The sequence below is a fragment of the Sturnus vulgaris genome, chromosome 11 (genome assembly GCF_052056855.1).
Source record: "Sturnus vulgaris isolate bStuVul1 chromosome 11, bStuVul1.hap1, whole genome shotgun sequence".
In the NCBI taxonomy this organism is placed as follows: Eukaryota; Metazoa; Chordata; class Aves; order Passeriformes; family Sturnidae; genus Sturnus; species Sturnus vulgaris.
Window position 1 is genome coordinate 5,421,101 of NC_142253.1, and position 12,254 is coordinate 5,433,354.

General features: G+C 39.9%; 1 protein-coding gene across 3 annotated transcripts in view; it reads left to right on the top strand.

Moving 5' to 3' along the window:
* Window positions 1–8,328, top strand: part of SUCLG2 (succinate-CoA ligase GDP-forming subunit beta) — a 109,909-nt gene extending 101,581 nt beyond the window's left edge. For all 3 annotated transcript variants that reach the window (XR_015805988.1, XM_014873325.2, XM_088171287.1), the window contains one exon: window positions 6,367–8,328. Coding sequence is in view for 2 of the 3 variants with exons in the window: in XM_014873325.2 (XP_014728811.2) it covers window positions 6,367–6,482 (116 nt within the window). In the remaining variant the exon portion in view is untranslated. The remainder of the gene's footprint in view (window positions 1–6,366) is intronic.
* The last annotated feature ends 3,926 nt before the right edge of the window (window positions 8,329–12,254 follow it).

A 12,254-nucleotide genomic window follows, 5' to 3' on the forward strand; every position in this document is an offset into this window, starting at 1 on the left:
AAAACCATCCATATTCATGTTTGTGTGTGTGTAAAGAGCATAAAATGTCCTGTCAGTCTGCATTGGTGATGAAAGAAGGAAATGCATCCCTTTATGGACTTGAGATGCAATACTGAGGTGTTTTTTCACACTGTGATAAAATATGTTCTGAATACATCACACTTTTTACTTTTCAAAAATTCCTCTCAGCATGATTCCTGAGGATGCACACTGCCCCTTTGGTGAGGGGGATGCTCCTTTTGTGTTTCAGGAGAAAGCAGAGCTTCCCCCTCCCTCATTCCCATGCTACACTGCACGTGCTGGCATGACTTCTGCTGTGGTGAGTGCAGGCAAGCTTAAATACCCTAAAATGGATTTTAGAAATAAATTGTGAGAATTTTCTTTGGACGCCACAGCACCAGTCAACACCTGAAGAAACTGAGTAAAACGTTTAATATGGATGAAGGAGAGACTGATGGATGTTGCTTGGATGCAGAAAAGTTTCATTATGTAAAATCTCATTTATCAGCTCTAGGCTATGTTGTTTCACTTTTTGTCATAGCAAAAAAACTTCTCCTGTCTTTCACAGCTGGGAAAAGGTTTATCTGTCAGATCTGTGAGACTTCTCAACTGTTGTAACTGCTGCTTTTTAAGTGAAGATATTGAAAAAGCCATTAGTTTTTCCCAGGAACAAGATGTTTGTGTTGTGATATTTGAAAAAGAAACAAGAGCAACTTGGTCGTTTTTAACTACAGTCTGCTGGGTCTGCCACTGCGTTTGCTTGCCTTTCTCCTGTAATTTTGACAATTCCATGATTGTACAGAAGTAAGAGTGAAAGCCCTGCAGAGGTGCCTGTTCCTCCTGTGCCTGTGACCTTTGAGTCATTTGCTGCTCCATCCACAGAGATCGAAGCTGAATCTTCAGTGTCAAATAAAGACTTAAATGCAAACATTTTAGGGTTTCCATCTTCCCAGGATTGCTCACTCTTTACCAGAGTTTCTCCTAGACTGGTTACTGACTCTGGAAATGGCAGTACCATGTTTTCATTAGGAAGCTCTCTCCCAGAATAATACAGCCAACTCCCACTTTTGCATAATCTTTATCTCAAAATGTGTTTTTAATTCCTCCTCTAATTCCTCGTGTTCATCCTAAACAACAGCTATGATATTTACAACCTTCAGATGTTGTACTTTGGAGGTGTTAGCAAGTCACTGCTGTTTTCTCTGCCTCCTTAATCACCTAACCAACCAATACATGTGTTTGGTCCTTTTAGTCTTTCCTCAGAAATCAATCCCTTGGGATCCTTAATCATCGTCATTGTTCTTTGAACTCACACCAGGTTATTTAAACTTACAAGGATTTTGAATTAATAATGAGTACTGTGGAAGCAATAAGACTACCCAAGACTTTTTAAAACATCACTGATAACATTTTACAGTTCAAAAGGAGAAAAAGGAACGAGCACTCTTTTGGGTTTCCATTTTGAGCATTTTCCCAGCAGAAGGTTTGTGATTATTCCCATAAATCTAGCAGATTTGTGACCTGCACTCTAAAGACTCTTTGCCCACATAGACTGTACTACAAGTGTCTTGATGACTAGAGTTTTAATCAGTCAAATCTGTCTTGATTTAGTAGGATTCTGTGGACAAATCTTTGTTCTCAGTTGTATAATAATTACAAGCCGTTTTACCAGTGGATAAAGAAAGGATTACTCTCCTCTTTGAAAATGGTAACTTTATAATTACATATGTTTGCTTGCCTTATCAGTAAAGAACTCACCAGCTGAGACACAGGATTATTGTTTAAAAAGCTCATGGCCAAATGGAGAAAACACAGATTCCAGATTTCATCTTCTACAGAGAGAAAAGTAACTGCTGCTGGGTTTATGCAGGATTTTTTTCCCTTTAAGATGTAATATACTTCAGTTAAGTTTTGTGAAAACTGACTAGCAGTGCTGAAGGGAAGCCAAGCCTTGCTTCTCATTTATGTAGCTCAGAGTTAGATGAAAAGGAAGAATAAAAAAGAATTGTGAATTAGGTATCTACTTCCTATGCTGGAAATTTTACATCCTCTCTCTTTCAAAAATGAATTCTCTCTTTCTCTGGTGATAGGGCAAGAAGGACTGGGAGGAATCATAACTACTTAATATGTTGAAATACAGATAGAAACAAGTTGCTCTTTATTCACATGTCTGAATGCAAAATTTTTTATATTTTTCATTCATGTGACTAGTGAACTTGTGTGTTCTTCAGAATCTAAAATATTCTAGTATCTTCAGAAATCTTTCACACACAAGTGAAATTTTGCTCCAGCTTGTGTATTTTGTCTGTATGTATACTTTAGTATGTGTGCCTGATTTTTTTTATTTTTAGTATCCCAAATTGCCTGTCAAGAGACAAGAATGGGATATTGCAAAGTCACACTTACAACTTCATTCAGATCAGCCTATTCAGACATCTTAGGTTTAAACATTCAGCACAAATTTAAATGTGCCCTTCTCTGTTAGGAAGTAAACCTGAGGCAGAGGGAGAGATTAAAATATTCTGTGGGGAAAGTTTAAGGTAGGAAAGGGCAAATGGAGTGGATAGAATAGAGTTTAATTGTCTCTTGCAGGTAGGCAGTGGAAGTTGGTTTATTCTTGACTGCAGAATCAACAGGTGTGAGATGTGTAAGCCACCAAAATTTTGTATGTTCCCTGCCTAAAGGTCACTAATTAAAGCTTGGCACCTGCCAAACCTCAAATCAAATGTTGTTGAAGGAGGTTAACTAGTGATGAACTTGGTTCTCCAATATCTATAGGGACCTGAGAGGCCACGAGTTTCCAGATTGTGGGAAGACAGGAGAGCATTGCCTGGATCCATGCCAGGGGAGATGTGGCTCAGTGCACTCAGTGCAGCATGCCAGAGCTGGACCCTCTGTAGGGATTCTGTAACATGGGCACAGCCTGCTCATGTCACTGATAATAACTGACATTCTGCATATTGTGACATTTTTTGTCATAGCAGAATGTTTTGGGTTGATCAGAGTATTTCTTATATTATTCATCTAAATGTTAGCATTGCTAGTAATGTATATAACTGTGTCTTATCCCCTCATATCTTATTTACCTGAAAAGGCAGAAATGGCATTGCAGAATCCTCTCTAACCATCAGCATTAAACAGTGACCATTTATTCTGTTCCTGATGGGTTTATGGCAGTCCAAGTGAACAAGGGAACATAACCCAAATCCTGCATGTGGAGTATGACTGGCTGTGTTTTATTTGTTTGATTTTCATTCAACCTCTCCCAGTGTGTGCTGGTGAAATCTTACCACTGGCAGAGACATGCTTAGACAGAATATTTATTATTAGGATTTTTTCAGTAATGAGTTGAATACATTTGCTGTGCTACTGATAGCAGAGATTTCAGGTCCACAGAAGTTTAAATGTGAGGTTGCATTTACACAGACTGAGAGGTGGTTCCAGAACCCAGGTTTTCAGCAGGAGGATGTTTAGATTACAGAGCCTGAAGGTACATGCCAATAAAATTACATCTTTCCAGGTTTTCTATGGAGTGTTGTTGACAGTAATATGTGTCAGAAGACAAAAGCTTCTAATTAGAAAGCCATTCTCTTCATAGAATCCAGTATAAAAAAACAAAAACAAAAACAAAAAAACCAAACACACACAAAACCCCCAAACAATAAAACCCAGCAACAACAGAAGCCCCACAGTCTCCAGCCCTGAGAATTTTCACCTTTTCTGAGTTGGCTGCAAGGGAGGTGAAGGGCAGATTATTCTGATAGCCTGGATATGGGATTCTGTTTACAGTTCTCTGACACCATCCAGTGGCAGGAGGTTAATGCTGGAATAGTGGAATTCTTTATTTGTTTATTTTAACATCTGTTGCAACAAGCTGGTACTCTTTGTAGATTCCTAAATGTTTCCAGTGTTTTCAGAATGTTTGATTTGAAATCTTTTACCTCTGCTTTTAGCAGGCTCATTATAATTTCCGTATTCTGCACATAGCTAAAATACTTAATCACAATGAGATAAAAAGCTATCACTAAAAAAAAAATAATTATAGAAAAAGACATTTTCTTCCTGAAAAGTGTGTTTAGTTGTATGGCCTGCCTATAAAAGTGTTTTATTTAAGAAATACAAAATGCAGTGAGATTTTTGTTTTCAGCTTTCATCATTTCATTTCCCTGCATAAACTCCCCCTCCCTTCTCAGGGGCCTGTGTTTTGTATTGATTTTGTAATGCATGTTAGACAAGTGGTGTGGAGAGCAATCAATGCAGTGCAGAGCAGATCCAATGTATTGTTCCCTCTCCAACCCGTTAGTAAATTAATATTGGCCACTTAGTGAAGAGCAAAAGTTAGTTTTAAATACATGGTTATCACAAGCAGCACAATATTTTTTTCTGTGTAGGAAAATTTCCAGGAAAATTTCCCTCTTTCCACTTTTTTGCTTCTCATAACACTTTGTCTTGTAGAATGCTATTTGAGAGATCACTACATTCTTTACTGTTTTAAATTTTGTCACACTTGTATCTAAATAAAAGATAAAACCTTTAAGGCATGTTGGGAATCACTGTACAAATGTGAGGGATTCCAAAGATAAGAGAACCCTGGGGATGGCTCCTGCCTCCCCTGTGCAGTGCTGGGCTGACAAGTAGCATCTTATATAGGATACTTGAACAAAAATCAAATATTATGCTCTTTTTTTGCCCATAATATTATTTTTTTTTTCCTATAGAAAAAGTTCTGTACAGTTCTGGGTGTTACTAAGCAACCAAATCCCCTTTCTGGCAAAGATTTCAGATGTCTTTGACCTTCCTGCACAAACCCTACAGCGTGCCCTCTGCACAACGATGGGAAGCGTGACCTGCTCTGCCAGTGCCTTTGCAGAGGGAGCAGAAGGGTCCCACATTCCTCTTCCTGATCCTGCTTCTGCCATCACAAAATGCTGTGGCAGGGATGACTTTGGTCCCTTTCAGAGCCAGGAGTGGGATTCCTGACTTGAGCATGCTGATGAAACAGGCTTTTGAAATGCTCTGCTTCTGTGGTACCATTTCAGATGTTTTATGAAATCTGCCAAAGGAAAAAAAAAATTAAAATCATCCTTTAAAATGAGCATTCTGAAAGTTGCACAGTAAAGAGTATGCTTCTTGCTTGGTTAATAATTAAGGGTATAATTAGTGTATAGCTCCAAATATAATTAAAATTCATTTTGCTAGGTCTAGGAATTACAAAGTAATTAAGCATTTTGACATGGCAAATGAACAAGGACCATGACATGGAGGAGGAGGACAGAAATTATTCTAAAGGGGATCAGCTCAGGGTGCTTGTGTTTGTGACTAGTGTGTGATCCCAGGTGTGGATTCTGCTCCTCAGTAGGATGTCTGACTCCAGGTTCGTCTGTGGTGCAGAGCATAGCAGTCATTAAAAGTGTCACTTGGCTTTGCTGGAAAAAGCTCTGGAGAATTCAGATTTTCTGTTAGTCCTAGTTGTCCAAAAAGAATGAGATAGAGTAAATGGGAAAGTGGTGCTCTTTTCTTTTAGACAAGGAAAGTGGGGAAAATGTATTTTCCTAGAATATCTTTTTCACCTTTGGATTTTTTGTCCTTTCCTGTTTTTTAGTCTGTTGACTGAAGTTGAGCTTTTTCCATACAAACTGGAGCCCTTGTGCTGTGTAATCAAATATTCTCCTTGAGGTGGGGTGGACATGGCACTCAGGGACATGGTTTATTGGTGGGCTTGGCAGTGCTGGGATTCCAGTCATACTGGAAAATCTTAAGGGTCTTTTCCAACCTAAATGTTTCTGTGATTATAATAATTTAGTGCAGCAGCAGAGGGGTGATTGGTGTCATGCTGAATATTTGAGAGACCTTTGTATTCCTTGTTTTTAGTACAAATGCCAAAGCATATTCAGGAGCAGCTTAAACCTGATTAAATTTTCAGGATTACTCAAATCTTTGCCTTTCAACAGCCCATTTTGCAGCTTTCAGTTATCACAGGTGAATTTTAGTTATTGTTGACTCACTGATTAGCTGTAGCTGATTGTGGCTAATAAATGCCTTAAAAAGGGCCTGGTACGTGGTCCATTACCCAGTGCTCTTGCTGGATGTCCCTGCTGGCTCTGGGGGATGCTGCACTGACCCTCTAATCTTCACAGAGCCCCTGCTGTGCACACAAGTGCCATTATCAGATTGCATTGTCTGGCACAATTGTCACTGGAATTAAGTGCTCCTTCTCAGCTCAGTCTAAGGCACTTGTTTCATCTGTTGCTAAACTGAAATAATGTGCAGCGTGAGGCATTACCTGATTTTTCAGAGACGTGCTAGGAGATGTTCATTTATTCATTAATATTAATTATTAATTACAGTCAGTGTTCTTTTTTTCAGGAACAAATGTCCAGGAAGCCCAGCGTATTCTGAGTGAAAGTGGACTCCCCATCACATCTGCCAATGACCTTGAGGATGCAGCAAAGAAGGCAGTGGCAAGTGTGGCCAAAAAATAACACCTTGAAGATTATTTTCATGGCAAGTGCTTGTGTTTCACAAGGTATCATTCCTGCTGCTGTTCCAGAGGATGTGTGAAGTCTCCTAAGCAGTCATCAGGCTTGGTGGACTTACCTGGAGACATGTGGCCAGCCCAGGCCATAGGCTTGCAAGTTGGGCTTCAGAAATTTTGCAGCTACAATCTTCAAAAGTTTGTATGTCTTTGTCTAATTTTGGTGATTTTGTTAATCAATACTGTAATGAATAATACTTCACTCCCTAAAGCTCTTTTTTGTCTCTCCTTCCAAAATTGTCACTGATAAATTCATGAAAAGACAAAATAAGTAATAATTGACTTCTGTCAACAAAATTTTTCTTTAATCAATCACTTTTAGGTCACCTATTTCACCAGATTTTCATTTATGTTTTTATATTGTAAAGAGTCAGCGAACTAACAGTGGATTTATATTTTTTATGGACTTTTGCAATAATGTAAAAAGCTGTGCTTACAATTCTATTTTTATTCAAATGAATGATGTTTATTTTCTTTTTTTTTTGGAAATCACTGGCTTTGCCTTAAGATGATTCTCTTTTGTTGATGCCAATGGATACCTCACAATAGGAAAAGGGATTAAATAGTTGGTAGTGAAGGGAACTCCCACTCTTACCGTGCCTATAAACCACTGAAATGTGATTCATTTCTTTTCTAGTTTTTGGAAATGTCCTGCTGTATCTCCAGGTGTAGCAATGCCATACAGAAAACTCCAGGAGGATGTTTCTGCCACTAAGGAAATGGCTGCTAACTTTTTAAAATAACTTCTTTTGTGAGAATGTCACTGCTGTGAGGTTTTAAAGTAAGATGAGAAACTGAAGCAGTTTTCTCTCAGGAGCATGGAGAATTCTTCTGCTGATTTAACTTCCTACAACCATTTCTAATTTATTGGGAATAAAACACAAATTAACTTTTCAATTTTTAAAGTATTTGACTTCTCAGGCATCAGTAAAAGTATGTATAAGAAAAAAAACCCTAAGTTTCAATGCTCAGATATTGACCAAGATTCATTTTGATTATATACTCTTTTACAGCAGTCAAAATTCGAGCTGTTAGTTACACAAATCATTCATTCAGGGAACAGAAAGCAATACTAAAGATCTTGAGTAACTAAAGAACTTTGTACAAATCTCAGTCTACCTAGAAATTATGTGCTGAAAATCATCAATAAATTTGAACAGTGAACAAATGAGGGAATATTATGATCTGGTCTTGTAAATGGGCAGAAATATAAAAATTTGTGAAATAAATTCTTAATTGTGATTTTTTGAGCAGCTCCAATCAATACAGTGTTCTGCTTAGAAAAATGTAAGTAAATTTTTCTTGACATTTCCATTAAAGCTGTTACATTCAAAATAAATTTTCTGCACTAATCTTTGGCTCTTGACACAAATAGTGCAGAGAGGTTGCTATCATCAATTCCTGCAGGTTTTTCCTTCTCCATTCCTTTCTCTACATGTTGCTCAAGGAAAAAATGTGTGACCATTAGAGCAGCAATAAATATGCCACTAGGTCTGTAGTTATTGACAGAATGAAGGAGAAGGGTATTGTTAGCAGCTTTCTTGAAGGTGCATAAAAGCCACACTGCTCTGAAGGAAGAAACATTTACCTCACCAAAATAACGAGTCACACTCTATTTTTTATATTTTAATACTGGAAAGATAAGATTCTGTGGAAGAACTGTTTGTGCAATGTTGTCACACTGTGTCCCTAACTCTGGTCTCAAAACAATCCACTGTGAGTACACAATTATTATTTTGCAAAGATTAATACTGTGTACACCACTTTGTCAAATAAAGGTAAAAATGAACATGTTTATTGACTTTGTCCTTTCTATAAAGTAGAAAAATGTTTAATCTGCCTGTGCTCTTCCAGTCAGCATTTTGTGACAGGCGGGTGAAATCAAATGCATTGGAATTTAGTTTCAATTGGGTGATACTGCTCTAGTCCAACATATTTGCCTTTTATCTAAAAATGTAGATTATTATCTCCATATGTCTTTTCTTATATATAGGCCAATGACATTACATACAAGTTTTATTTCTCTTAAGCCATATACAGAATGGAACAGTATAATTTTATTTTTTCAGATGTAGTATGAAAAATTCTAAGCTCTGGTTTGGTATCTTTGAAGGTTTGGTATTTCACAGGCACTGGCTGTACCCGGAGGCTCGCTGTGGTGGTGTGGACTGGTTTATTTTATTTGTATGGATCATTTCTCTCCATGTGCAAATGTGCAAAGTTGGGTTTTGTCTCCCTAGGAAAGGCATTTTTAGTTGCATTTTCCCCAACAAACCAAACAGCAGCATAAGCAGTGGGTAAGTTCCAGCTAATCCCCTCTGTGAAAGCTTTAAGTGGGATTTAATTAGCCTTTAAATCTGGAAATTTCAACCTGTATTAATAAAACTCCGTAGGACAGGACACTTTGGAAGGCAAAACAGGAGGAAACTATTCATGCTGACATTGTGTTACATCTTTAACAAGATACCTTTAAATTCTCCCAGCGAAAGTGTAACAGCTGGGAGTTGTGGAGTAATGTCCTTAACGAGCACTTACAATCCTATTTGTCAGGGCTGTGCCTCCCTGCACAGGGCAGAGCAGCTGGTGCCATGCAGAATTGCTGTGATTGGAACAGCATGGCAGTGCCAATCAGTCACCAGAGGAGAAGCCAAGCAGGGCTGGCTGCTCTGCCCTGCCTGCCCTCTCAGCTGAGCCCTGCCTGGTGGCTTTCAGACCCCTACAGGAACATCCCATGGACAGTACATGTTCAACATGTACAAAAACATCCCATGGACAGTACATGTACATCAACATCCCATGGACAGTACATGTTCAACATGTACAAAAACATCCCATGGACAATACATGTACATCAACATCCCATGGACAGTACATGTTCAACATGTACAAAAACATCCAATACATGTACAACATGTACAATAACATCTCATGGACAATATATGTACAATTCATGTACAAAAGATCCCATGGACAGTACATGTTCAACATGTACAATAACTTCCAATATACAATACACATACAACATGTACAAAAATATGCCATGGACAATACATGTACAACATGTACAATAACTTCCAATATACAATACATGTATAACATGTACAAAGTGTACAATAACATCCCATGGACAATACATGCACAATAAAATCCAATATACAATACACATACAACATGTGCAAAAACGTCCCATGGACAGTACATGTACAACATGTACAATAACATCCAATATACAATAGATGTATAACATGCACAATAATATCCCATGAACAATACATGTACAATAACATCCCATGAATAATACATGTACAACATGTACAGTAACATCCTCTGGTTCTTGTGGGTCACGCTGGCCTGGAGGCTTCCCTCGTGCTGGGAGCTGAGCCCAGCACTGCCTGAGTGTGCTAAGAGTGGCCCAAAACAGGACTGAGCAGCCTTGCTGGGCTAGAAGAGCCAGGAAATCTGTGCACAGAGCCAGGCAGTGGCCAAACTGAGTCCTAGAGCAAGAACTGTCAACTTACAGAAACCCCCAAGCCTCCAGGGCTTTATTACATGGCATGTAGAATGCCAGTTTTCAGTGCAGCTCTAAGCTGATTGTGAGGTTTCATTCCTTGTTTTACTGTTTGCTGCCTCTCAGGAAATTGGAGTGTCTTTTGCAGTCAAGGTCAGCTCTAGCACGGCCAAAGTGGGGCAAAGAAGATCATTGCTCATTTTAATTTATCACCCAGCTTCTTTCCCCTTCCTCCCCTAAACTCCCTGGGGTTTTTCCCCACTTCTCCCCACACCCAGCTCACTTGTTGTGCTTCCTCAGAACTGGCTGAGCCCAGGGCACTGGGTTTTGCTGAGTTTGTGTGGCTGGGCTGCCTGGCCTGGGGCTGCATGGGCTGTGTGAGCACCCAGCCACCCACCTGGGAGCTGGGCATGCTCTGCAGGTGGTGCACACCAGCCTGAAACCCATCCTGGAATGCTCTCAGTGCCCATCCACTGCTGCCCCAGGAGGCAAAGACCTCGAGCTCCTGTGTTCTCCTCTCACTCCTGTGGGACAGGAGTTAAAGCAGCAGCTTAGGCTTAAACTGTTTGACTTGCCTGTTCTGGAGTGCTGGGCTGTGAAACAGGGCTGAGCTTTCTAGACAGACATGTTTGGAATAAATGAGTGCAAAGCCTGGGAAAGCTTGGCACCCGTGTTTCAAAGGTCTGTTTCAAAGTGAGAATTTCTCTTCTGCAAAGAGAAATAGTCTCCCCAAGTTCAGTGTGGACAGGACAAGCAGTGAGGAGCATTGGCTGCAAGGGACATTGAGGTCAGGCTTGTAGGTGTGAGGTAAGCCAAGGGATGGGCTCTGAAATCATCAATGGATGCTTTTTAGAGTTAGGTGAGCATCTGTCAGGGATGGCTTAAGGAGAGTTGATTTTTGCCTCAGGGCAGAGGGATGGATGAGGTGACCTTCCATCCTGATTTGATAGGATTTAATGCCTGTTGAGAAGGTTTTGTTTTCTTTTTGTTCTCCCTAACTTGTAGGTACAGGGAGAAAAAAGGAGGACAGATCTGGTGGATTCTTGAAAGAAACTGTTTTTAATTTAGTCACCAAGAATGATCTGCAGCTGCCAGGGAAATGAAAAGCAGATTATGCAAACTCAAGACTTTCCCTAACAATGGGAGCAGTGTTATTGCAATGCATAAAAGGCTGAGCAGAGAATTAGGGATATCTATCAACTTTAATATGTTTAATTTAAAAAAGAACAGGTTGCACCAACAATTTTTTTTTCCTACTTAATGAGGCCCATTCATAAGTAGAATAACAGGATTTGCCTGTCACCCAGAGGAAATCATGGCATGTGTATTTGTACTTTGGTGCAAAACTTGTGTTGATCGCAGTGATTTAAAACTTTTTCCAGCCCAGCTGCAGTCAGTTTGATGTCAGGATCCTTTCATCTAGAGACAGATGCACCCTTGGTAGAATCCTCAACACGTCCGTGTCTTTGTTCAGTCCCACAAAGTACCAGCTAAAGATTAAAAATAAAAGTATACGTGGATTATTGCATGTTACTCCTCAGAGATAACTGCTGTGAGGTAAGATTTGACTTATGCAAGACCTGGTAGCAGGTTTCAGAAGAATCTCTAGTTTTTGCATTTCTGTGGTGCCCATGTTGGTGGTGCTGGGCAGTGCAGGGACAGTGACCATTGCACAGCACGTGGTGCTCCCCATGTCCTGAGGCCATTCCTCTCCTATAGGACTGAGAGCACTGAAGAAGGAAAAGGGTTTCTGTGTACCCTGGATGAGTGTCAGGCTGGAGACAGGACCTATGTCCATTCTGGTGTGTGGACAGACACAGACTGCTTCCACTGAGCTCCCCCTGCCACATTCTCTTCCATAAGTACAAAGTGGCCTTGGTGGGCAGGCAGAGGGCAGAAAGCCAAGGAGCTGCCAGGACTGGGTGGGGATGGCAGGAGGATCCTCACTGGGCCTTGGGAAGGGCTCTGCTTCTCATCTCTGCCTGCAAGGAAAATCCTCCACACTGGAATTGTGGTGGTTTCCCACATCTGCTCTTCTTGTGTCCTTGGAGTCCTCACACATCATTAAGAAGGAGAAAGTAAGAGCAATGCCATGAGGATAATATTCCCTGGTACAGAAGATGCCTCATTCTGGTCCTCCTTGTGTTTTCAAAGATGGGAGAATATCCTGGTCCCTAATTCACAATTAAATCCATGCTAATTTTTGATGAA